This window comes from Silene latifolia, unplaced genomic scaffold (assembly GCF_048544455.1).
Source record: "Silene latifolia isolate original U9 population unplaced genomic scaffold, ASM4854445v1 scaffold_73, whole genome shotgun sequence".
NCBI classification, from domain to species: domain Eukaryota; kingdom Viridiplantae; phylum Streptophyta; class Magnoliopsida; order Caryophyllales; family Caryophyllaceae; genus Silene; species Silene latifolia.
Genome location: NW_027413640.1, coordinates 4,852,491 through 4,873,703, shown reverse-complemented (window position 1 = coordinate 4,873,703; position 21,213 = coordinate 4,852,491). Strand labels below are relative to the sequence as shown.

General features: G+C 38.7%; 2 protein-coding genes across 2 annotated transcripts; both read left to right on the top strand.

Annotated features, from left to right (window-relative positions):
- Positions 1 to 3,135: 3,135 nt before the first annotated feature.
- LOC141640145 (uncharacterized) lies at positions 3,136 to 3,628 on the top strand. The gene is made up of 2 exons (XM_074449036.1): positions 3,136 to 3,294; positions 3,389 to 3,628. The coding sequence occupies exons 1-2, from the start codon at positions 3,136 to 3,138 to the stop codon at positions 3,626 to 3,628; spliced, it is 399 nt and encodes a 132-aa protein (XP_074305137.1).
- A 3,126-nt stretch (positions 3,629 to 6,754) lies between these two features.
- On the top strand, positions 6,755 to 16,926 carry LOC141640158 (protein Iojap, chloroplastic-like). Its single transcript, XM_074449044.1, has 5 exons — positions 6,755 to 7,050; positions 7,861 to 7,987; positions 12,050 to 12,188; positions 12,300 to 12,388; positions 16,411 to 16,926. The coding sequence occupies exons 1-5, from the start codon at positions 6,862 to 6,864 to the stop codon at positions 16,530 to 16,532; spliced, it is 666 nt and encodes a 221-aa protein (XP_074305145.1). The 5' UTR covers positions 6,755 to 6,861; the 3' UTR covers positions 16,533 to 16,926.
- Positions 16,927 to 21,213: the final 4,287 nt, after the last annotated feature.

The window sequence follows — 21,213 nt, the reverse complement described above, 5'->3', positions numbered from 1 at the left end:
CAACACAAAATCTCAATTATAGAAAACGAATTTCAATTTGGGCCACTTTTAAGACGGAGTTTTAAGGCAAATTTTAAGGTGGAAATCACAAAATCCAACTTCCAACATGATATATGCAACATATACTACTCAATTTTACCATCCAACATGTAAAGAATGCCCAAAAAAAATCAATTTGATTCACAAACCCTAGAAAATTCGTCCCCCAAATTTGCAATTTCTAATCTATTTTTAGCACAATAAACATCAACAATCATGAAAGGGAAGCGTGTGGATCATATTACAACAATTACAAGCAACTTTACATCCATATATATCAAAATTTCAGATTATTCTATCATTCCAATAGATCCTAAGTGATGAAAACATGAAGTTAGGAAAGAAATTCATACCTTTATCAAATAGGAAGTGAAAGAATGAATCAAAGCAAAGAAAACTACCCGAATTAATCACCACAAACACAAATTATAAGAGTTTTGAGAGGTTTAGGAGGTTAGGGTTTCAAAAGAAGAGGAAAGAATAAGAAGAATGAGGAAAAACAAGGGTTTTATGAAACCCGTAAAAGCCACTGTACTGTAGCCTACTCGATCGAGTGCCTAGGGTACTCGATCGAGTGCCCTCTACTCGATCGAGTAGATGCTATTTCGTCGAGTATCCGCAGAAAATTCCCACATCTCGACGTCATAGCTTCCTAACTAGATCGAGTGAGGTCTACTCGGTCTAGTAAGCACTCGCACTCGGTCAAGTAAGGTTGAGTACTCGGTCATAATTACAAAACTAACTGAAGATTCCTGCAAAACAATATCACGTGTCGATTTCAAACCAAGTTCGGAGATCGTCTTTGGTTATAAATACTCTCTCATATATCACCATTACTACTCAAATATATCATACCGTCTCATCAGATAAGATTCATATCACGTTACGCTACAACAAACTTCACACAACATGGTTTACCTGCTACCGAGTCATCCGTATATGCAATTATGTCATTGTATCATGTCTAAACTCGTCTTACCACATTGCTAGCAACTTATACTTACGTTAATCAAAACACATAATTAACGATAAATTCTCTATACGTTATCCAAGTGCATTACTATCATGTTCAAGCTTCAACATAAACAAATTATTCTACACAATTTAATCACTACACAGCGGAAACTTTCAATCATTAAACATTACATATACCCACTACTATCTTGATGTTTCTCATACTATATCTCAACACTTCTTTAGCTATCATTATTATAGCTACGGTAATACTTATAAACTCGTATAGGATCACCATCACTAACAACCTGAAACAAACACCAACATGACCACTTTTCATACTACAGCATACACTTCTACACTTTTCACGCACTTCTATTATATAAAACCTTTCACGTTCCTCATTATCACCACATGCACACACTGACACCCCGAAACTTCACCATTCATGACCCTGGCACAATTACTGTGCCTACATTAGCTTCAACAAAGACTCAACCACAGACAGTTCCAACATAATCAACGTACACATTAAGCACATATTTACGGACTCCACATTCCCATACCCAGTGACTGGCTTAAGCACAATGGGGCCAAGATTTTGAAATGAGGGCGCCTACTCACCCAAAATCTAGCATCAGCTGGGGCTCCCATTATACATACACCAGGTTCATTTTATTAGACTCACTACGTTCATTAGGTTCATTGGTTACAGGTTCCAAAATCGTCGCTCTGATACCACTTTGTAACACCCCCATATGCCGAGGAGCCTTAACCAGACCTTCCTTAGCATATAAGGACATTACCATCTCGGTTGTCCGAGGTAAATAATCATCAAAAGTCGATAAAAGAATAGTTATAGTTAAATTTACAAGTGTTACAACCAACTAACAAAATAAAGATACAACTCGTCAGCTACGCACTGTCTCTATCAGAACTCATGACGACTCATCCCTGCCAGGACTCCAGCTTTCAACCATATCAGCACCTGCTAAGACTGACTGCTCACCATAAGGGATCACGGCAGACACATAAACAAACAAGACAACCACACAAGGTCAGCAACTGAGGCAAAACACAACACAAACCAACAACGATCGTCAACGCAATATAAACACAACCAGTCACACACAATCACACTCACTCCAATCAATCTCGATCGACCAGGCCCATCCCTTTGGACCAGCCCGCCGCGAGTGGGGGACCGCAGCCATTCCCACCTAAGCCCCGCTCATCATACCGAGCGATAACCCTGTCCCATTAATGTGCACATCCCCTCCCGTGGCGGGTTCCACAGAGGGAGAAACTAGGACGTGAAGCCACTCCCGCAAGTGACTCCACTTAGCCGAGGACGCACCTCGAGAACCAGAGACAATCAATCACAGACAGCTGCAACACAACAACAACCAACAAACTATGTACACCAACCGATTACCACATATACTCTGTCACACAAACACGACAACAACACAACAACCACAACACAACAACCACGACACAAGAACCGACACATTAGACCATCCAAAGAGACTGAGTAGGCGAACCTACCTTTAAGCGGCTGCAACGATTCCATGCCCATACACGCAATACCCAGCAATCAAGCAACACCTATATACACAACACAATCATCTATCACTACCAAACTAACCCTAACTGAAAAGACAAAGATACGGATGATGATGACGACATACCTACATGAGGAAACCTCGCAAAGGACCGCTACCCGTCTCAAGCTATACACTCCTAAGGCACAAGGACCTTCAAAGGCTCCCATGGAAGGTATATGGTGAAGGGAAGGGAAGGAGGCGACCTAAAGATCTGAAGAAATGAGGCGGAAATGATTTGCGGTTTTAACAAAACGCGATTATAAACCCTCGCTGAAAAGACGCTACTCGATCGAGTGGCCCACCTACTCGATCGAGTGGCCCCACCTACTCGATCGAGTGGCCCCTACTCGATCGAGTATCCAAGCTACTCGATCGAGTAGCCTCTACTCTATCGAGTACCACCCACAACTCAAAACACAGGATAACTTTGGTAGGCACTTCTAAGGACTATTACTGCTCCCAAGGTCGGTCAAAGCTGGTCAACAGGTCTCTAAAAGGGCGGGTATTACAGCAAGTACATATTATCCGTCAGAAAATGAGAGCTGCACAAGACCATCATAAAAGTTATGCTGATTTGGAAAAGGAGTGGTATAGAGTTTATAGTTGGGGACAAAGTTTTGCTGAAAGTGTCGCTAATGAGAGTTGTTATGCGATTTGGAAAGAGAGGCAAGCTGAGCCAGAAATATATAGGACCGTATGAGATTCTAGATAGAGTTGGAGAAGTAGCTTATCGTTTGGCGTTACCTCCAGCTCTATATAGAGTTCATAACGTGTTTTATGTGTCACAGCTGAGGAAGTATGTAAGCGATCCTTCTCACATACTTGAGCCAGAAACAGTTGAGATGGATGAGTTACAAACTTATATGGAGGTTGCAAAAGAAATCTTGAATATGAAAGTGCACAAAACGAGAAATGGAGAGATTGTGCTAGTAAAGGTCCTATGGTCTAACCATAATGTTGAAGAAGCAACGTGGGAAGCTGAGGATTCAATGAATGAAAAATATCCGCGTTTGTTTGATCAGGTATGATGTTTGGTTACACGGACGTAACTTTCTTTTTACGGGGGTAGAATATAGCAACTATGCATTTTATATGAGTTATGACGTAGAATTTATGGGTTATATATTGTGGTTATGAATTATTTTGTGTTAACGTGCCGAGGTTATATGGTTATGGGCGTGAACTTTGGGACGAAATTCTTTTTAAGGGGGGAAGACTATAATAACCCGTAATTTTATAAGAATGAATGCGTAATTTATAATAGTGGATGATGTGTTAACTTGTACAAGTTGTACGATATTGTCTAATGGTTAAGGAGTTGTGTTTAATGGCCTTGTTTATCAAATTTCTACTAACTCTCTATCGACAAGGGTGACTGCCTATTGAAAAAAAGTGATAGTGTTGGAAATAAGGAGACTTGTGGAACGATCGACATATCTAGTGAAGCATGTCGATTGACAAGCCTTATACGTCGATCGACACTGGGCAACCGGGTTCATACATGCTTTTAATTATTTCCAAATCTTATTCTATTTTACCGAAAATTATAAATACTTACCTTAATCAAACCCTAAACACTTTTACAAAATACAAAACAACAACACACATCCTACCCTATTGTCTGTTGTGAGAGAAGAGAAGCAAAAGGAAGACGGATGGGTTTTTCCCATCTGTACCCCCGTGGTTTTCACTTTTCCCAACCGTACCCTCGCGTATCAGAGATTACTAATTGTGCCCTTAAACTTAATTAATGACTCCCATCCGTGACTAAACTTTGCTACTCCGTTTGTTTTGGCCGTTAAGTGCTACCATGGCACGCCTTATGCCAACATGGCTGCTTACATGGCATTATATCGACGGTTTTTCTAATTTATTGTCTCACTTACGTTTTATCGACTTTTAATTATTTGCAATTACCAAACTACCCTTATTATTTTCAGATTCCGAATCAAAATCGATCGAATTAAATCCAGAAAATTTCGCCCGTCCTATTACCTTATTCCGACTCATTTTGTATGCTTAGTTGTCTAATAAGCTCATTTAATTACTAATTTAAAATAATTAGTCGTAGTAGTTTATAATTAATAATTAATTGTATTTATGTATAATATTAGTATTATTATTATTATATTAATTTAATGTGCTGGCAAGACGGAAAAGTGAGGCGGAAGAGCAAGACGGGATTATGAGAAGAAATGGCGGAGGTGAAAATAGGCCAAATCATGGAAAAATAAACTAAGTAAAGGAGTAGTTTGCTAATTTGAGACGGTCTTTTTTGAGCTTTTACTACCACCTCCGGCCACCGTGGCGACCACCACCACTCACCACCCTCCACTTCCAACATCACATCCCAACTATCCACGACCACCATGGACCATCGTATGACCACCACGAACCCTTCTTCCACCCCGTCCGTAAACAATACAAACAACAACCATCTCATGCACCCATCTTTCAACCACCCACAATGACCACCTCCGACCCATCGTGGACCTCACCTACGATCACCCACGGAGGCCGACAGAGGTGAAGCGTGAGCAAGAGTAGGAGGCGGTTTGGGTTGAGGAATATGATAGAGTGAAGAGGTTGGTGAGTGTGAATAAGGCGGGACATTACAAATAATTAAAAGTCGATAAAGCGTGAGTGAGACGATAAATAAGAAAAACCGTCAATATAATGAAATTAAGGGTATGACTAGTGAATGGTAGAAGGGGTTTTAGTAATGCCATGTTGGCAGCCAAGTCATGCCTTGTTGGCGCATTAAGCGTGCCATGTTGGCAATTAACGACAACATTTGACGGAAAATTGAAGATTAGCCACGGTTGGGAAACATTAGGTAAGCTTAGGGGTACAATTAGTAATCTCTGATACGCGGGGGTACAGTTGGGAAAAGTGAAAATCACGGGGGTATAAATGGGAAAATCCCAAGACGGATTTTCGAGATTTGATCATTGTTTTCATTCCCTTAAATTCGTAAGTTAATCTACACCAATCCTAATCTAGTAATATGTTTATAATCATTCAATACCGTCTTGCCATTCGTGGATAAGCCGTGACCTAGGGTTGGGGGTTGGTTAGATTAATTAGTTCCGTTTTGCCATGAATTAACACCCCTACCATGTACCACCAGCAGGCAGCAATACCGACACCACTGCCGGCAGGCCACACATCGTCCCTTACTCCAGCGTCGGCGACGGTCGCCGTCCATCACCCCAACGCCGACGATGGTTTAAACAAATCCTAATTTAATTAGTGTAAATCAATTCCTTAATTTGATATAATATAATTAATAAAATTAAGAATTAGAATTGTTACTTGATTGATACGAGAATTAGTATTCATAATTTTGTAATTTGACGGATTTGATTAATTTTGTAAATTTGATTAATTTTGTGAGGGAAAGAATTAGAGAGAATTTTTTTTTGAAGAGAATTTTTTTTTTGCAAAGGATACTATGGAAAATAATGAAAAAAAGTCAATGATAGGGTAAAATCCGTCCATGAATAACCAATTACGTTAAAAAATAGAATATAGGGAGAATGGAGATTTAACCCCAACTTTATGTCTACAGTATAATTTTTTCTGTCTCAATTATTTATTTACTTCTTTAAATTTTTGCAAAGAATAATTTAGGGATATTCTCTCGTGTACCCCTCAACTTTTTCATTTTCTATGATATACTCCTCTTTTCATGCAAAAAAAAACTTTGACTTCAATAACTCTTGGCTATAAGTTCAGAATACGATAAACTTTTTTCCCAAATTGACCGTCTTTAAGAGGTCTTCGGTTTGAAAAGGAATTCACGGACGTCTCAACTTGTAGTCAGGAGTTATGGTCGGTCAAAGTTTATTCGTTAAAAAATGTTCGACCAACCATAACTACCGGCTACGAGTTCAAAAAGCGGTGATTTTTTTTTTCAAATTGAAGGCTTTGACGAGATAATTGGTTTGAAAATAAAAAATTATCGCTTTCTGAACTGGTAACAGAGAATTATTGTCGGTCAAAGTTTTTTGTGAAAAACGAGGGATACACCTTAGGAAACGAAAAAGTTCAGGGGGTACACGCGAGAATATCCCAATAATTTAATTAAAATAAACAAATTATTGAAATCGAAATAATTTCCATTCATAAATGCCCTTGTCACTTCTTGACCAAAAAGGAAGGGCGAAGAAGAAAAAAAAAAGGAAAAAGGGAGTAGATAATAGGTCTCTTTTTACTCCCGAAGGAAACCAACATCAAGGAAGCTAACCTTGTTGATAAAATGGCGCTCAACTTTGTTTCAATTTCTACAATTAACCCACGATTTGTTGCAGCAATTCATATGCGTTATGATTTTCGGCAGCTGGGTTTCCGAAGATTTCCTTATTCTAAAACATCTCAGGAGTTGAAGCTTCCTCTTTCTCCTTCTACGGACCATTCCTCCATGTTTTGTAGCACTGCACTTGGTTCCGTAAGATTACTCCTCTTTTTCTGTTTTTCTTTTTTCATTATATGACACGGTATCGGAGTGTCGGATATGGTTATTTTCTGCTTAGTTTCCAACTCTTTGGTCGAAAATGAAGTGTTTGAGTGTTGGATATGTATAGTGTAAATGTTTCTTTTTCTTTTGTTTTTTGTAATTTAATTTGCAAATAGTTTCAGAGTATTTTAGGATTAGCTGGCGTTGGGATTTGAGCTCCTGCTAACTCTTAAACATACTCCTTCCGTCCCGTCATTTGTTTACCTTTGGTTTTGACACAAAGACCACGGAAAGAGAAGGAGGCCAATTATTAGTTGACAAGTGGACCAAATTGAGTGTGCATTAAATTGCCCATCAAAGTCATTCCTAAAATAGAAAGATAAACAATCACCCAAAATGGAAAAGGTAAACAAATGACCGGGACGGAGGGAGTACATTGCTAATTTCAGGAAGCCGAGTTAGCAATGCAATATAGGTAAATTAACAAACAATTGAAAACTTAAACCAAAAGAAATTCATATTTTCATTGCTGGGCGAGGTGGCCCTACCTTCCCTTCACCGCACCACTGGTTATTAACACTGGTGTAGCCGGGTCTTTTACGCATTGCTTGTGTTAATGGGTGTGATACAGGCATACAGCTGAATATTGACATTAGTTGCTAAAGGTGGTGACTGTTGATAAAGCTTAGACTATGAGTCTACGATACTCTCTTATCTCTTTGCAATTTTGGCTTGAGAAACTGCTAGAGTTTTGGTTTTGTGCATTAGTGGCAGAATGAAAAATCGGGTTGTGCTCTGCAGGATGTTAGTGAGGACACTGATGACATGTTTGATGACATGTTTGAAAAGTATGGAAAAGTGGTATTTACCAGAACGGATCAAAAGTCTACGACTTCTGAAGTTGATGATGATGCCGAGAGCTTATCATGTAAGTAGAAGTACTATCCATTAGATCTATTTGTTTTGTTGATTGGGTCTCTTTCTTATGGTTGCTGATGAAAAAAATTAGCTATTTACATCTCCCCATTATCGGTGCGTTATCCAATAAAGAGACACTGAGACAGTAATACTAAAAGCAGAATCAGATTCTTTCCAGTGAGCAACCTAGATCGTTTCGTATATGCCTCCTCTGAAATCAGAATTTTAATTATAGAGGAGAGTAAGAGAGATAGGTTCTCGAGTATCAAGTTTAGGGAAGGCAAGCCATCTCTTCAGTGCATTTAGTTTCTACCTCCATTGGCTACATTCAATGTTGTCGCGTGATATTGGTCTGTATCTTAAAGATGTCTCCTAGTTGGGATGTATCTCTATGATTGTGCTCTCGAAAGTGCCTTAACACCTTAGTAGCATGCCGTGGGAGTGCTTATGCCCAGAGCTAGGTGGGGCACTAGCCAAACCACCTTGGTGCGCCTTCAAGACAAGTTGCATCTAGCATTTAGCAACACACTACTTAGCAATTTCCACATTTTTTTCCTTAAAAGTTCTGTGGTGCCCTTCTCTTTGCCCCAGTATATCCTTGCTCTTTACTCATTTACATGGTAGATATCTTTAAAATCCAAAAGGGCATTTTTGCACAAAATATCTTATCTTATAAAAAAAGAGGATTGGGGTGTGACACTACTTTTACCATGCTTCTACCCTTGGCTGACATCACTATTTACAAAAATGCCACCAAACACTTTTTTTTCCTACTCTTTCTCCAACCTTTGCTTCTCTTATTCCGTTTCATGCCCGTCTCTTTTGATCATCTCACATTGATTTACAACCGTATTTTTCAATCCGCATCGATTTGAAACAACTTGTACCCTATAATACGTCATAAATTACGGTGTTGTGACTCCGTTCTCATATCTCGTTTCTTCTTTGCCTATGCTTTTCGCTTTCTCACTATCAATTCCCTTTGCTATCTTCATTTCACTACTGTTACCATTTTTCTATCTCATGCTCGGCACTGAAGTAATATTCTACTTCATTATTCAAGCTTTTGTCTCTGAAGTGCTACCTTGCGGCGACGCAACTTCGTAGTAGAAACCGCTTTACCATCCAATTCTCATTATTACTGTAATTTGTGCGACCATTACTCTCACTTTCGAATTCTATTTCCTCTTTTAAAGTTTACTGGAAATTGGTAACGATATTAACAGGGTAACTCATATTATCTCATGCATATTAAGATGAGTTTATTGTCGTCATGATTTGGTTCTATTTGTTTGAGTATTCAGATGATCTAATTGTGGGAAAGATCCTATTCTAACAATCCGACAAATTATTAATTGTTTTTGGAATTATGGCGAATTCAATTAGTAAGCAAAATTGTTCCAATGATTACAGCCACCAAGCGTTTGAGGAATTGCCCCAACTAAAAGAGCACTGCTTTCCTTTCGTATTGTATCCTACAAACTACCCATGGTTATGGGTTTTGAAACTTGTGTAGAGATAGTCGGTAAGCAAAATTGTTGTTACGAATGATCACTAAGTGATTGAGGAATTGCCCCGACAAAAGATTTACTATTTTTCTAACGTATCGTGGCCTAAGTATTTTTTTTCTTCTATTTGAGTACGTCCTTAGCGAGACCGTAATATGTATAAGAAGGTGTGAAACTAACTTCAATGTTAAAAGAGAATATAACATGAAACTGGACGATTTTGTGCATAGAATACTCTCAAAAAAGTTTGTCCCTTTTTCTATGTGTTCATGCCACCATCTGATGCTTTGGCAATTTATCCGACCATCTATATTGTTATGGTGGAGAATAGCAAAATAGTTCGCTACTGCATATTATTTAAATTTTGAAGCAACACTTGTTTGCTGCAACGCTTAATGGGTTTGTTAGTATAAAGAGGTAAATGGGTAAAGTTGCGAACACTCGACTTCCTTTACCATGCTATTTACAAGAGCTCTTTAGTCGTTGGAGTAGGTAATATTTTGTGTGTCATAACTACAATACACTAAAGACTGAATGCTACACAACCACCAGACATGAAATAGCACCTGATAGTTCAATTTCAGATGACGACTGAACAACTACGAACATGATGGTATCAAAATAATAATGTTAATAGTACATAAAGAATACAACTATCGTATAATATCGTATAATATATCCCGTGTGTGTTTTCTATGTACTTTGAAAGAGCATTTCAGATCATTTGTGAGATATCGCGTGCTGCGCACGCGCATTTCCAGCTAGTTTCAGAAACACAAATTTGCTTGCTTAATCATGCACCTCGTTTCTATGAGCGCGCCATGCGCCTCATGACCACAGGTCCTCATCACCTGAGTGCGTCTTGCTCCTTTTAAAACTATTTTTAACATTTGCCATGAGCCCATGATGTTTTATCCCTTATTTCCCCTCTCTAAGCTTGTACTTCTGCTGGAAGATTTTCACTCCTTCCCCTTCGTCCTTTTTCTTTTGTTTCTTTTTTTTTGTTGTATAAATGAACCTCCCTTGTTGTTCACCTGCTGTTGAATCAGTTTGTCATATAGTGATTCTAAGGTAAACTGTTCATGAGTTTGATGAGTTCCTGATTAATAACTAGGCCTATAATGATTCTTTCTTAAGTGGACCATGTTCTCGAAGGAGCAAATGGTCCAGCTCTCATGATTCATGGATAACACCAATATAAGGAACAGTCATGGTTCAGCTAAGTTCTAAGTTCCTGCCATATACATAATAGCAGTCATGGTTTATGTCGTCACCCTGAGCATATGATTCTATTTTTATTTCCTTACTTTTACTGTTTGTCTGACTTTTATAATGCACCTGTTTTTGCGGTTAATTTTTATGAAGAATATACGTGGAATGTTCATTTTGGAAAAGCTCCATATCAGTGTAATGGAAACCCTTTGGGAATTATGGTACAAGAGGAATCTGAGAATTTTTCAATGTAGAATGAGGGATGAACAGGCTATTCTCATACACATCAACTTCCTAATGTCTGTAGATGTACAAATGTTTTGCTAGCCTGTGTGAGAGTTGTGCTTCCAATCTTTTAGCAAATTAGGGATACAGAATTACATACGTGTGATATTTATCTTTTAGAAGTAGGAAAGCTGTATATGTAGATATTTTTGCCGTTTATGGACAAACACAATGGCCGGACTTCGTTCAAGAAAAAAATAAAGAAAGAAATTGGTGTCTGGTCGTGAAACAGTTGTCATAATTTGCAATCTACTCTGATTATAATCAAAGTCAAGACCTAATTCTTCCAAAGAACACTATTAACCTAGCTTGTTTGAGTTAGGATTTGACCCTTTGAATCTTGAGGATTGCTTAGATTTCCAATCAATTTCATCGAGAAAGCTATTAGATGGTCTGTTGCTGTAAACCTGGTAAAGCTTTGTGCCTTCTTTTTTTTATACGCGCTTGTTAGTAAGAGTGGCTCTAACTGAACCTGATCTTCTTTCCGTTTAATAAGCCTGTTTCATCATGGCCGAGGTTGCCATCTATTTTCAAAGCTACATTCATGCTTCGCACATTTTGTTACAACATCTTGGCATGTCATTGTTAATGTTTTTTAAAAATACAACATTTTGTTTCAACATCTTGGCATGACATTGTTAATTTTCTTTTTAAAAAAAATACAAGCAAAGCCACCCACCCCTGCAAAGAAAAGGAATATAGAATCTTCAACTCTCAAAACGTAAAAAATAAGAAGGCAATCGTTCGATGCTTAATCGTATTTTAATGATTCTCTCAATTTTATTAGCTTCTCGTTTGATGAGGGTATATGTCAGCGAACTGTGTACTTAAAGCGTACCTTGACTCCTTGACTTTCCACTATTTCTTAAAAAAGAATCTCTTATGCCCTATACACTTCAGCAAATAGTTAGGCCATCAACTTTTTTTTTACCCTTTTCTGATTTTATTGATGCTTTATCTGCTACGTATTTTTTTCTCTTACCAATGTAATTAGTTACTTTATTATAGTGCCGAGTCCAGTAACTCCAGTGCACTTGTATGCACTAACTGCTTGTTAACCAGTGCAGTTGCTGTGGCGATGGCTAAGGTTGCAAATGATGTCAAGGCTGAGGATATAAAAGTTCTGTTTGTGAAGCCTCTAGTTTACTGGACTAGATTTTTCATCATTGCAACTGCATTTTCTCGTCCGCAGCTTGATGCAATAAGGTATTCAATATCCTTTAGGCTGCTTCATCCAAACCGTGTTCCATGATATACCAGATCACTATGATTCAAAATGTTCTAGCCTCCGTTATAGGTATTTCCTCCTTATTGCAGGACGAAGATGGCAGACCTTGCTGAAGAGAAGTTTGGCAAAGTTCCAAATGGCAACTCAAAACCGAACTCCTGGACACTACTAGATTTCGGTAAGTTAACCAACTATTCCACTTATGGATTTTCTCCAGGAATTGCCTAGTGATACGTATACACTTCATCACCTTGAACTGGAGTTGGCTCTTTTATGATAGTGATATTTTTTGCTGGGATGTCATAGCTTATACCCCCTCCTATTTAATAGGAAATAAATATAATTGTTGGATCTCAACCATCACCTTAAGGTTTTGGTTGAGATGGTTCATCTATCACTATTCACTATTTTCTTCCCCTTTCCTTTTTGCACAAGAAATAAGAAAGTGAATTTGGAACACACAAAACACACTACCCACATGCAATTGAATTTGGACCACACAAATCAACCCCAAAAAGGAAATAGGGAAGAAAACCCGAATAATCCGAATAAGGAAATAAGGAAGAAAATAATGAATAGGAGGGAGTATAATATTATGATGTGACATGTTTTTGTTTAATTGTCAAGGAGCCACATGGATAGTACGATAAAGGGGAGCGGTATCTAAGCCCACGATCTATCAGTGCTATGAAAACTTTGATATGATGTGATTATGATAGCATAATATAGTTATTGGATCAAGTAACCACATGTCTCTTATTTGCTTTGGACTTTCGTGTGTGCCTATTGAGAGTATTTCCTACTTGTATAGAGTATGTGATTGATTAATTATCTCCATTAACTTTGGTTAGTTTGAGGTAAGGTTACTTACATATTGACCTGCTAAATCCGCCAATTGTTGTCTTATTATTATTGCTTTAAAAGGGAACAAGATTCCGTCTTGTCATAAGTTAAAATGATCTCACATTGCTGTCAAAACCTAATTATAGGATATAAGTGATATACTCAACAAACAATCAACAATTTACATTTCAACTAATCAAATAAATCAACTTTCTCTACTCTATTTCTCCCCTTCACTACCTTATACACCAACATGCTCAAAATAACCCTTATCTTATCTAGTAATCTAATGTAACCTTGAAGTTACAAACTTGTTTACAAGATAACTTGTTCCATTACTCCCAAATAGATTCTCTCCACAGTGACAACATCTCAGTCATTTTCTTTCATTAATTCTCCTTCATATGCTCTCCTGCCTTTTGTTTTTTTAGCCTCATCCAATTTCTTATGTCATGTTTTCCCTTCATGTTAACCCTCAACCGTCTCTTGTATCATTCTTTGCCTTGTGCATATCTCTCATTCCCTATTGATCAGCGAAATCTCTAGTAGTTCCAATGACTTCATCTTTAACATGAGCTGTAGTTTTCTACTTAATTGTATTGATGTTCTTCCCAATTGTTATAAGCTACTTCAATAGCCATTCTAGGAGGACTGACGAATTTGTCAGTCTTCATCATTTTTCTAGCTCAGGGAACTTGTATGGAGGAGGTTAGAGAGTAGGGGTTTTGCCATGGTGGTGTGGATGATATGGTGGTTTGAGAGAAAGAAAGGTTGAATCTTGCTACCAAGGACCTAAATCAGTTATAAAGATGGATATATTTATACTAGAGTCAAAACATGGTGGATAATGCAGATATGGTGTTAAATTGTTACTTACAAAGTTTCAAGGACTAAGAAATGCCGATGCTGGTTGGTGGTAGAGAACTAGAGATGGTTGATTTTACCGGCGGGATCATGGTGATCACTAATTTCACTATGTTTATTGGTAGGTCTAACCGTCTAACTAGGGCTAAGACTTAAATAAGGACAAAGAAATGGAAAAAAAAAGGAAATAAAAATAGAAAGCCAAACCACTTGGTTAGTTAAAGGGTTCCTAAAGTTCCTACCAGGAACTCTTGTAATGAAAAGAAGCCCTTGCCCCCCTTGGCCATGTGGCAATTGTTTATTGCGAGTGGGAGATCAACTTAAAAACGGAGAGAAATCTTTGTCATTTGTCATTTGTTTTTTTTTTTTTTTTTTTTTTTCTAAAACGGGTTTTACTAAAAATTACACATTCAGAAAAACAATTTTACCAATGTTCATAATTTTTCATGATGTACAATTAGAGACACCCATGGACGGTTCGAAAGGATGATTCATGTCAGCCAACCCCAAATCATTTTGGGATTAAGGCTCTGATGTTGTTGTTGTTGTTGTACAATTAGAGACACATTGTCTTATTACCATTCATTTGTATAAGGAAAGAGGTATGGCTAATTCTGACAGGGAAAAAAGATGGGGAAGTTGAGTACTTGTACAATAATGTTACTTCGTATATGTTTAAACACACATGTGAATAGCAAATAGTTTAATGTTTTGTTTATGTTGGGTAGACCATAATTAAGTTATAATTGAGCAGCTAGTATTGCAGTTATATTGTGATTATTTTACGAGAAAATTTAGTACACAATTATCCTTCTGTTGGTAGACATCTGATTATATCATGCGATAACTAATATGGAGTGGTTAACTGACATAGGAATAAAATCCTTGTTCTTTTCTTTTTGTTAATTATTTTATATTTGTATCAACATCTCACTTGTCTACTTTGAACCTTGGTGCAAGGACTTAAAGAGTATCTAGTTCTAGGATTCCGGATATTTGATTGGACTGTGTAGTAGTCACTAGTCATAGTTAGCTTAAGTGTGGTTCCATACGTGTGGACCTTCTAAACCTGCCAATGCTCATCAAGATCTGCACTGGTCTATTATTGTTGCCTTATTTTTACTCCTTGGGGGAAAAAAAACTAATGTTTAGCCTTAATATGAGATATACTATATTCTTTTATCTGCTGAAGAAAGCAACTATACAATATTAGTTGCTACAGAAGAAACGAAGTTTTGAGAGTGCAGATGGAGATGAAACTGAATACGTAATGAAGACACAGAAGAAGGCAATTTGGGGGTTATGCAGGAGAAGGCTATATGAGGGACCGAATGGACGCATAATGAAAATTGCACGACCAACTCCTACGGATTTCTTCACAATAATGAAAGAAGTGAGTTGGACATAGTCTAGTTGCTAGTGAGACATGAAAGGCAAAAGACACTGAATTTTTGGCTTGACTAGAAATGGAACTAGAGATGAGGGATTCTATGATAGTGAGATGGAATATATGCAGAAACTTGGTCAAATCATAGTGAAGGATAGAGGTGTATGGCTGATGCTATTAGGCAAAAGATGGGGAGGCAGGTAGCTAGAACGGGTGATGTTCTGTTGATTGAATTTAACGGGTGTTGGGTCTAGAGAGACTTCTTGCAAAGCATTATATCATTTTCCTTCTTTAATACCTGTTGGTTTGCTTTTAAAAAGTAACTCCCTAATTGCATCCCTCCAAGGCTCCAACAGATTAAGGGCTTGTTTGATGGAGGGGTTGGGAGGAAAAAGGATTCGAGTATGACAGTTTCTCTTGTTTAACAAATGGGGTAAGAGGAAAATAGAGCGATCCATTGCTCCTCTAAGGTAAATTAGAATCCCTCCAAGTCTCCCAACATAGAAAAGATTTAGAGGAAAAAGACGTACTTTATTCCCTCTCGCCTCCCTTTCCGTTCTTATTCCACTCCCCTCTCCTCTCTTTCCCTTTTACATAGGAATGATTTGGACGAACTCACAACATCCATTCCCCCTCACCTTCCCTTTCCTTCGTTTCTCTGCCCTCTATGACAGTATGAGTCCATCCCCCTTCCCTTCCTTATTCTCCTATATTTGTATTCAAGCACACGCTGAATAAAAGGTTTTTATTAGGATTAGGAAGATACCGTTGTTAACACAATAACATTGGGGATTGACATTGTTTTGCATGAAAAACTACATGATGGAATTAATGATAATGACAATGGCAACTTACATAGTCTCAGAAATGCTTTCAAATTTGGGTATCATATATAACACTGGCAGATCTCAATGTTTGTTCTCTCAATGTTTGTTCTTTTTTTGGTCATGGATGACTTATGACTTGAAATGTTGTCGAACTTCTTTTTTTGATCACGAGTGTGGTGCTAATTATTTCCTCCTGGAAGAAGCTTTTGAATTTATTTTTTCCTTCTTTTAGCCCGAAATATAAATGGCATCTATTAATTTGTACTTCCCTCTTTACAGGTGATGTAGTTATCCACTTATTTCTTCCCCCACAAAGAGCTTTCTACAACCTAGAGGAATTCTATGGTAATGCTACTCTCATTGACTTACCTTTTGAAGATGAAAAACCATTTCGACGGTAAAATCGGCCTTCACATCATGAAGTTAAAAAGCCTGTTAGAAACGCTTGGTTGACGACCACCAATCTGCGTTGTGGTATGGTAATGAAGTCTTCCTCCGTTTTGAAAGTTGCTGAAATGTATGTTCGCAAGCTCCTATAGTGGAATATTCAGGTCGGTTTCATCATGCTGCGGGATCGTTCTGTTGGAGATAGAAGACGGCTTGAATAGTGTTGTATGATAGATTGTCCAAAGGGAGGCTGTGGGAGGTCAAACTAGTAATGAAGTGATGTCTCTTAGCTTACAATGCCATCAAACTCAAATAATTAGATCATTAGCCACAGGGTCTCTACTTCATAAGATACTGTAATTTGGTTCGAATTTTGCTTCTAACATATAAAACTTTTTTTTTTTTTTTTTGACAAGGGTGAAATAATGTTTTACATTCCAGTATTATGGTTCGCCAAACCATGATGAACTACAACATAAAACAAAACATAATAAAACATAGGACTATAGATATCGACTAAAGAACTGCGACCGTTGAGAAATCGGTATCGGGTATCAGGAACATGATGATGGGGGACAGTAGAAAGAGTCTGAGCTTCTTCAGCCAATTCGTCAGCAAAACTAACATCACCCACAGGCCATTGAACCGATCGAAATATCATGAGACGAGCACAAGGTGCACTTACGCCACAAGAACGTAGAAATTTGAAGGTGAAAACAAGCCACGAAATCCCGTCTTCGGTGGAGATCGCTCTCCTACACCACAGTGAATGTTCACAACAATCAACGAACCGACAATCACGGACGGCGAGCCAACTGATGAAAAAGTAAAGAGGGAGCCCCATAACCAATTCCCTAGCCATGAGCACCCAAGGACATTCTCGAGAGGAAACAACAAAACCCAGATAGACAACCACCACCACCACAGACAACCTACGAATAGTAATACCTAAAGTAAAACAAGTCCCATATGACGGGATTATTCGGAGAAACTGGAAAAACAGAAAATTGAAACAAAGCCACATTATGTTTGAAGAGAACCACCGCATCCGACTGATCCAACCAACATCACATACCACCCATCTCCACATAATCAAACCCACCTCTTCCATAATGCTTAATACAACAATACCAAAAAAATTAAATACAAAGAAGGGACAAACAACACCTTCCAAACCAACTATAGACAAGAATCTTTACCCATCTGCAAAACCATGTGACCATGTCTAAGATCAAGAAAACAGAAGCAAAGACCATCCGTCAAGACCAAGACCGATGCTAAGACCGATGCAAAAACAGTCCACCAAAACCGAAACAGTCAATCAAAACCAAGTAGGAAAATCGAAACAGACAGAGAAAGTACGACACAAAGGGACATGCAAAACCTCAAAGGTGTAAAACACACTAAAGCCACCTGATTCACCAACCGACTCCTCCCAGGACCACCGCAAAACATACAACTACACCAAACAAAGGAAATCAGACCAATAGGTGGGAGGAATAGGGGGATCACCATATCGAGCCCACAACACGACCTCATAGAACAACAATGAGACAGACGGATGATCTATACTCATCAACACAGATAAAACAACAACGACAAGGAAACCAACCCAGAGGTGGGGGGAATGGGGGGATCACCCCTGGGATGAAAACCAAAAAGACAGTGACAGGACAAGGAGATGGAGGAGGGGGGGGGGGGGGGCACCTAAACAAGTACATGCAAACCCAAACAGACCACCATCAAAGAGACACAAACCTACCAACACGATTGACGACTCAAGACAACATGGACCCGAAAAGCCGGACCGAAAGCAAAACACCGGGAATGGTAGCGACAGATGACAACCAGTAGTGAAGACGACATGCAGCAGCAGATTCTTGAAAATAGGAGGGAAGATGAAATCACAGTCCCTTAAAAAGAAGAGAAAGATTGGTATTAGATGAATTAATCGATTATGAATTGATGGTTCGCCGGAGATGAGCATAATCAAAGCCTCATCTCCGGCGATGATTGCGAGAAAATGGGGGGTGGAGGATGGGAGGATGTCAGTGGCGATGGTGCAAAGGAGTTTGTGTTTTAGGTTCTTGCTGTAACACCTCAAGAGATTGAGAGGAAGTTGTCCCACATCGGAAAAATATGAGGCTTGGGATATGTTTATAAAGAATCTCATCCACCACTAAGTAACAAGGCCTTGTGCTTTTGGGCTTAAGTGAGGACAAGTAATGGGCCCAAAGGTACACATCCCATCTTATTGGGGTTGTGTTACGACCGTGGTGGGTCGGGTTGTTATAAATGGTATCGGAGCAACCCTGCGACCGTGTGGTGAGCCCTTGGTCGGGAGTACCCGGGTCACACACCTAGCGGGGGAGGATTCTGGGCTTGGCTGCGGTCAGCCTCCGGGCACAACGGGGACGTTGTGTTATTTAAGTGGAGGAGTTTGTAACACCCCAAGAGATTGAGAGAAAGTTGTCCCACATCGGAAAAATATGAGGCTTGGGATATGTTTATAAAGAATCTCATCCACCACTAAGTAACAAGGCCTTGTGCTTTAGGGCTTAAGTGAGGACAAGTAATGGGCCCAAAGGTACATATTCCATCTTATTGGGGTTGTGTTACGATCGTGGTCGGTCGGGTTGTTATAAATGGTATCAGAGCAACCCTGTGACCGTGTGGTGAGCCCTTGGTCGGGAGTACCCGGGTCACACACCTAGCAGAGGAGGATTCTGGGCTTGGCTGCGGTCAGCCTCCGGGCACAACGGGGACGTTGTGTTATTTAAGTGGGGGAGTTTGTAACATCCCAAGAGATTGAGAGGAAGTTGTCCCACATCGGAAAAATATGAGGCTCGGGATATGTTTATAAAGAATCTCATCCACCACTAAGTACCAAGGCCTTGTGCTTTTGGGCTTAAGTGAGGACAAGTAATGGGCCCAAAGGTACACATCCCATCTTATTGGGGTTGTGTTACGACCGTGGTGGGTCGGGTTGTTATACTTGATTTTATGAAAAATATAGGATCGAATATGTTTGTCGTTCTATTTTGATCCCTAAGAACATGGCCTTCTGATTAGGCAGTACTTAGCTTTAGTATGCTTGTATAAAATACACAAAAATGTTCTAAAAAGTAAATATGATATTTCCTACCTGCACATTATCGGATCCTATACAAATTTTTTGACTTTTTTAGATTTTACCCCTTTCATTTATTAGACCCAAACAAAACTCGAATACTCGTGAATTACAACAACCTGTCCCATCACCGTCGCCACACACCCATTTAAAGATGGGATGTTCATCTTTGAACCGTTGTCCTCACTTAAGCTCAAAAGTACAACATCTTGATACTAAATAATAGGTAGAATATCTCATAAATATATTACAAGCGTCTTACTCCCCTGATGTGAGACAAATTTACTCTCAATCTCTTTGGGTGTTACACGAATCACCGACCAGCTCCGCAACCACCTCGACCAACCACAAATGTCGGTACGTCACCCACTAGTCGACCCGTAATGGAGAAGCCTCACAAATTTTATTAGTTTATGGGTGATTTTTATATTGTTTTGGAAATGGAAGGGAGATGAAAAAATTGGAGTTTAATTAGATTGGTGTTAGGATGCAAGAAATGTACTATAGCATATCTGATAATATGCCTCGTTTGGTTCATGCAGGTGTTGAATTTCTGTGTTAATTTGTAACTCACTGGAATCCAACTCCTGTATAAAATTCACATGAATTGACAAAAACATGTTTGGTTACCTTGAGTGAGTTTGTTTTTCCCATGAATTAAACTCCCCTATATTATTTGGTTGAAGTGTGTCAATTCACCTGATTTTAATCTCTAAACCAATATACCCCTTCGTAATATTAGTGACACATAATTTCTCTTTTTAAAAGGGCAAATGAGTAAATTTTAGTAGCAAATGATGTAGGAGTTTCCAATTACCAAGTAGGGAGTAGGTAATTAAACTCCGCCATTATGTAGGAGTTGTAATCTCCAAGGGAATTGAAAACTCCAAGGGAGTTGTAAACTTCTCCATTTTACAAGAAAATGGGCAACCAAACAAGCTTTAAAAAACACAATTCATGGGATTATGAAATTCCCATGAATTACCAAGGTAACCAAAAGAGGCCTATGTCTAATTTTGAGCTTCGTAAGTCAATTTCGAATCAATGTTCCACATAATGTAATACTACACTTTTTTGGTCCTTGCGTACTCGGTCGAGTGGGTTGTACTGGACTGAGAAAGTGTCTTGTACATTTTAAGCAGGCTACTGCCTTGGGGGTAATCGGCCGAGTTTAGGGCACACTCGGTTGAGTGCCTCTGGTACTCGGCCGAGTGCCCGCTCTGAAACAGATTAATTGCGTGGTTCTGATTAAAATGATTGAAGAGGTATTTAAAACATTTCGTCATTTTCTGATTCATTTTATAAAAACCTACACACTCCCTAAACTCTCTCTAATCATCTTCATCAATTCCTAATCAAGGATTAAGCTATTGTGGGTTCCGGATCTCTCGTTTCCATACCAATCATGTTAGTAAGTCTCTAGTCTTTAATCAGTTTATTGTTTCTGTTTGTACAAACCCTAATTTGGGCGAGTTGGGGGATTTAATAATGGGTGTATACTGGTCGATTAATGAAGGTAGTTAGTAATCATTATGTGATAATTATTTGTAGGTGACGGTTTCATG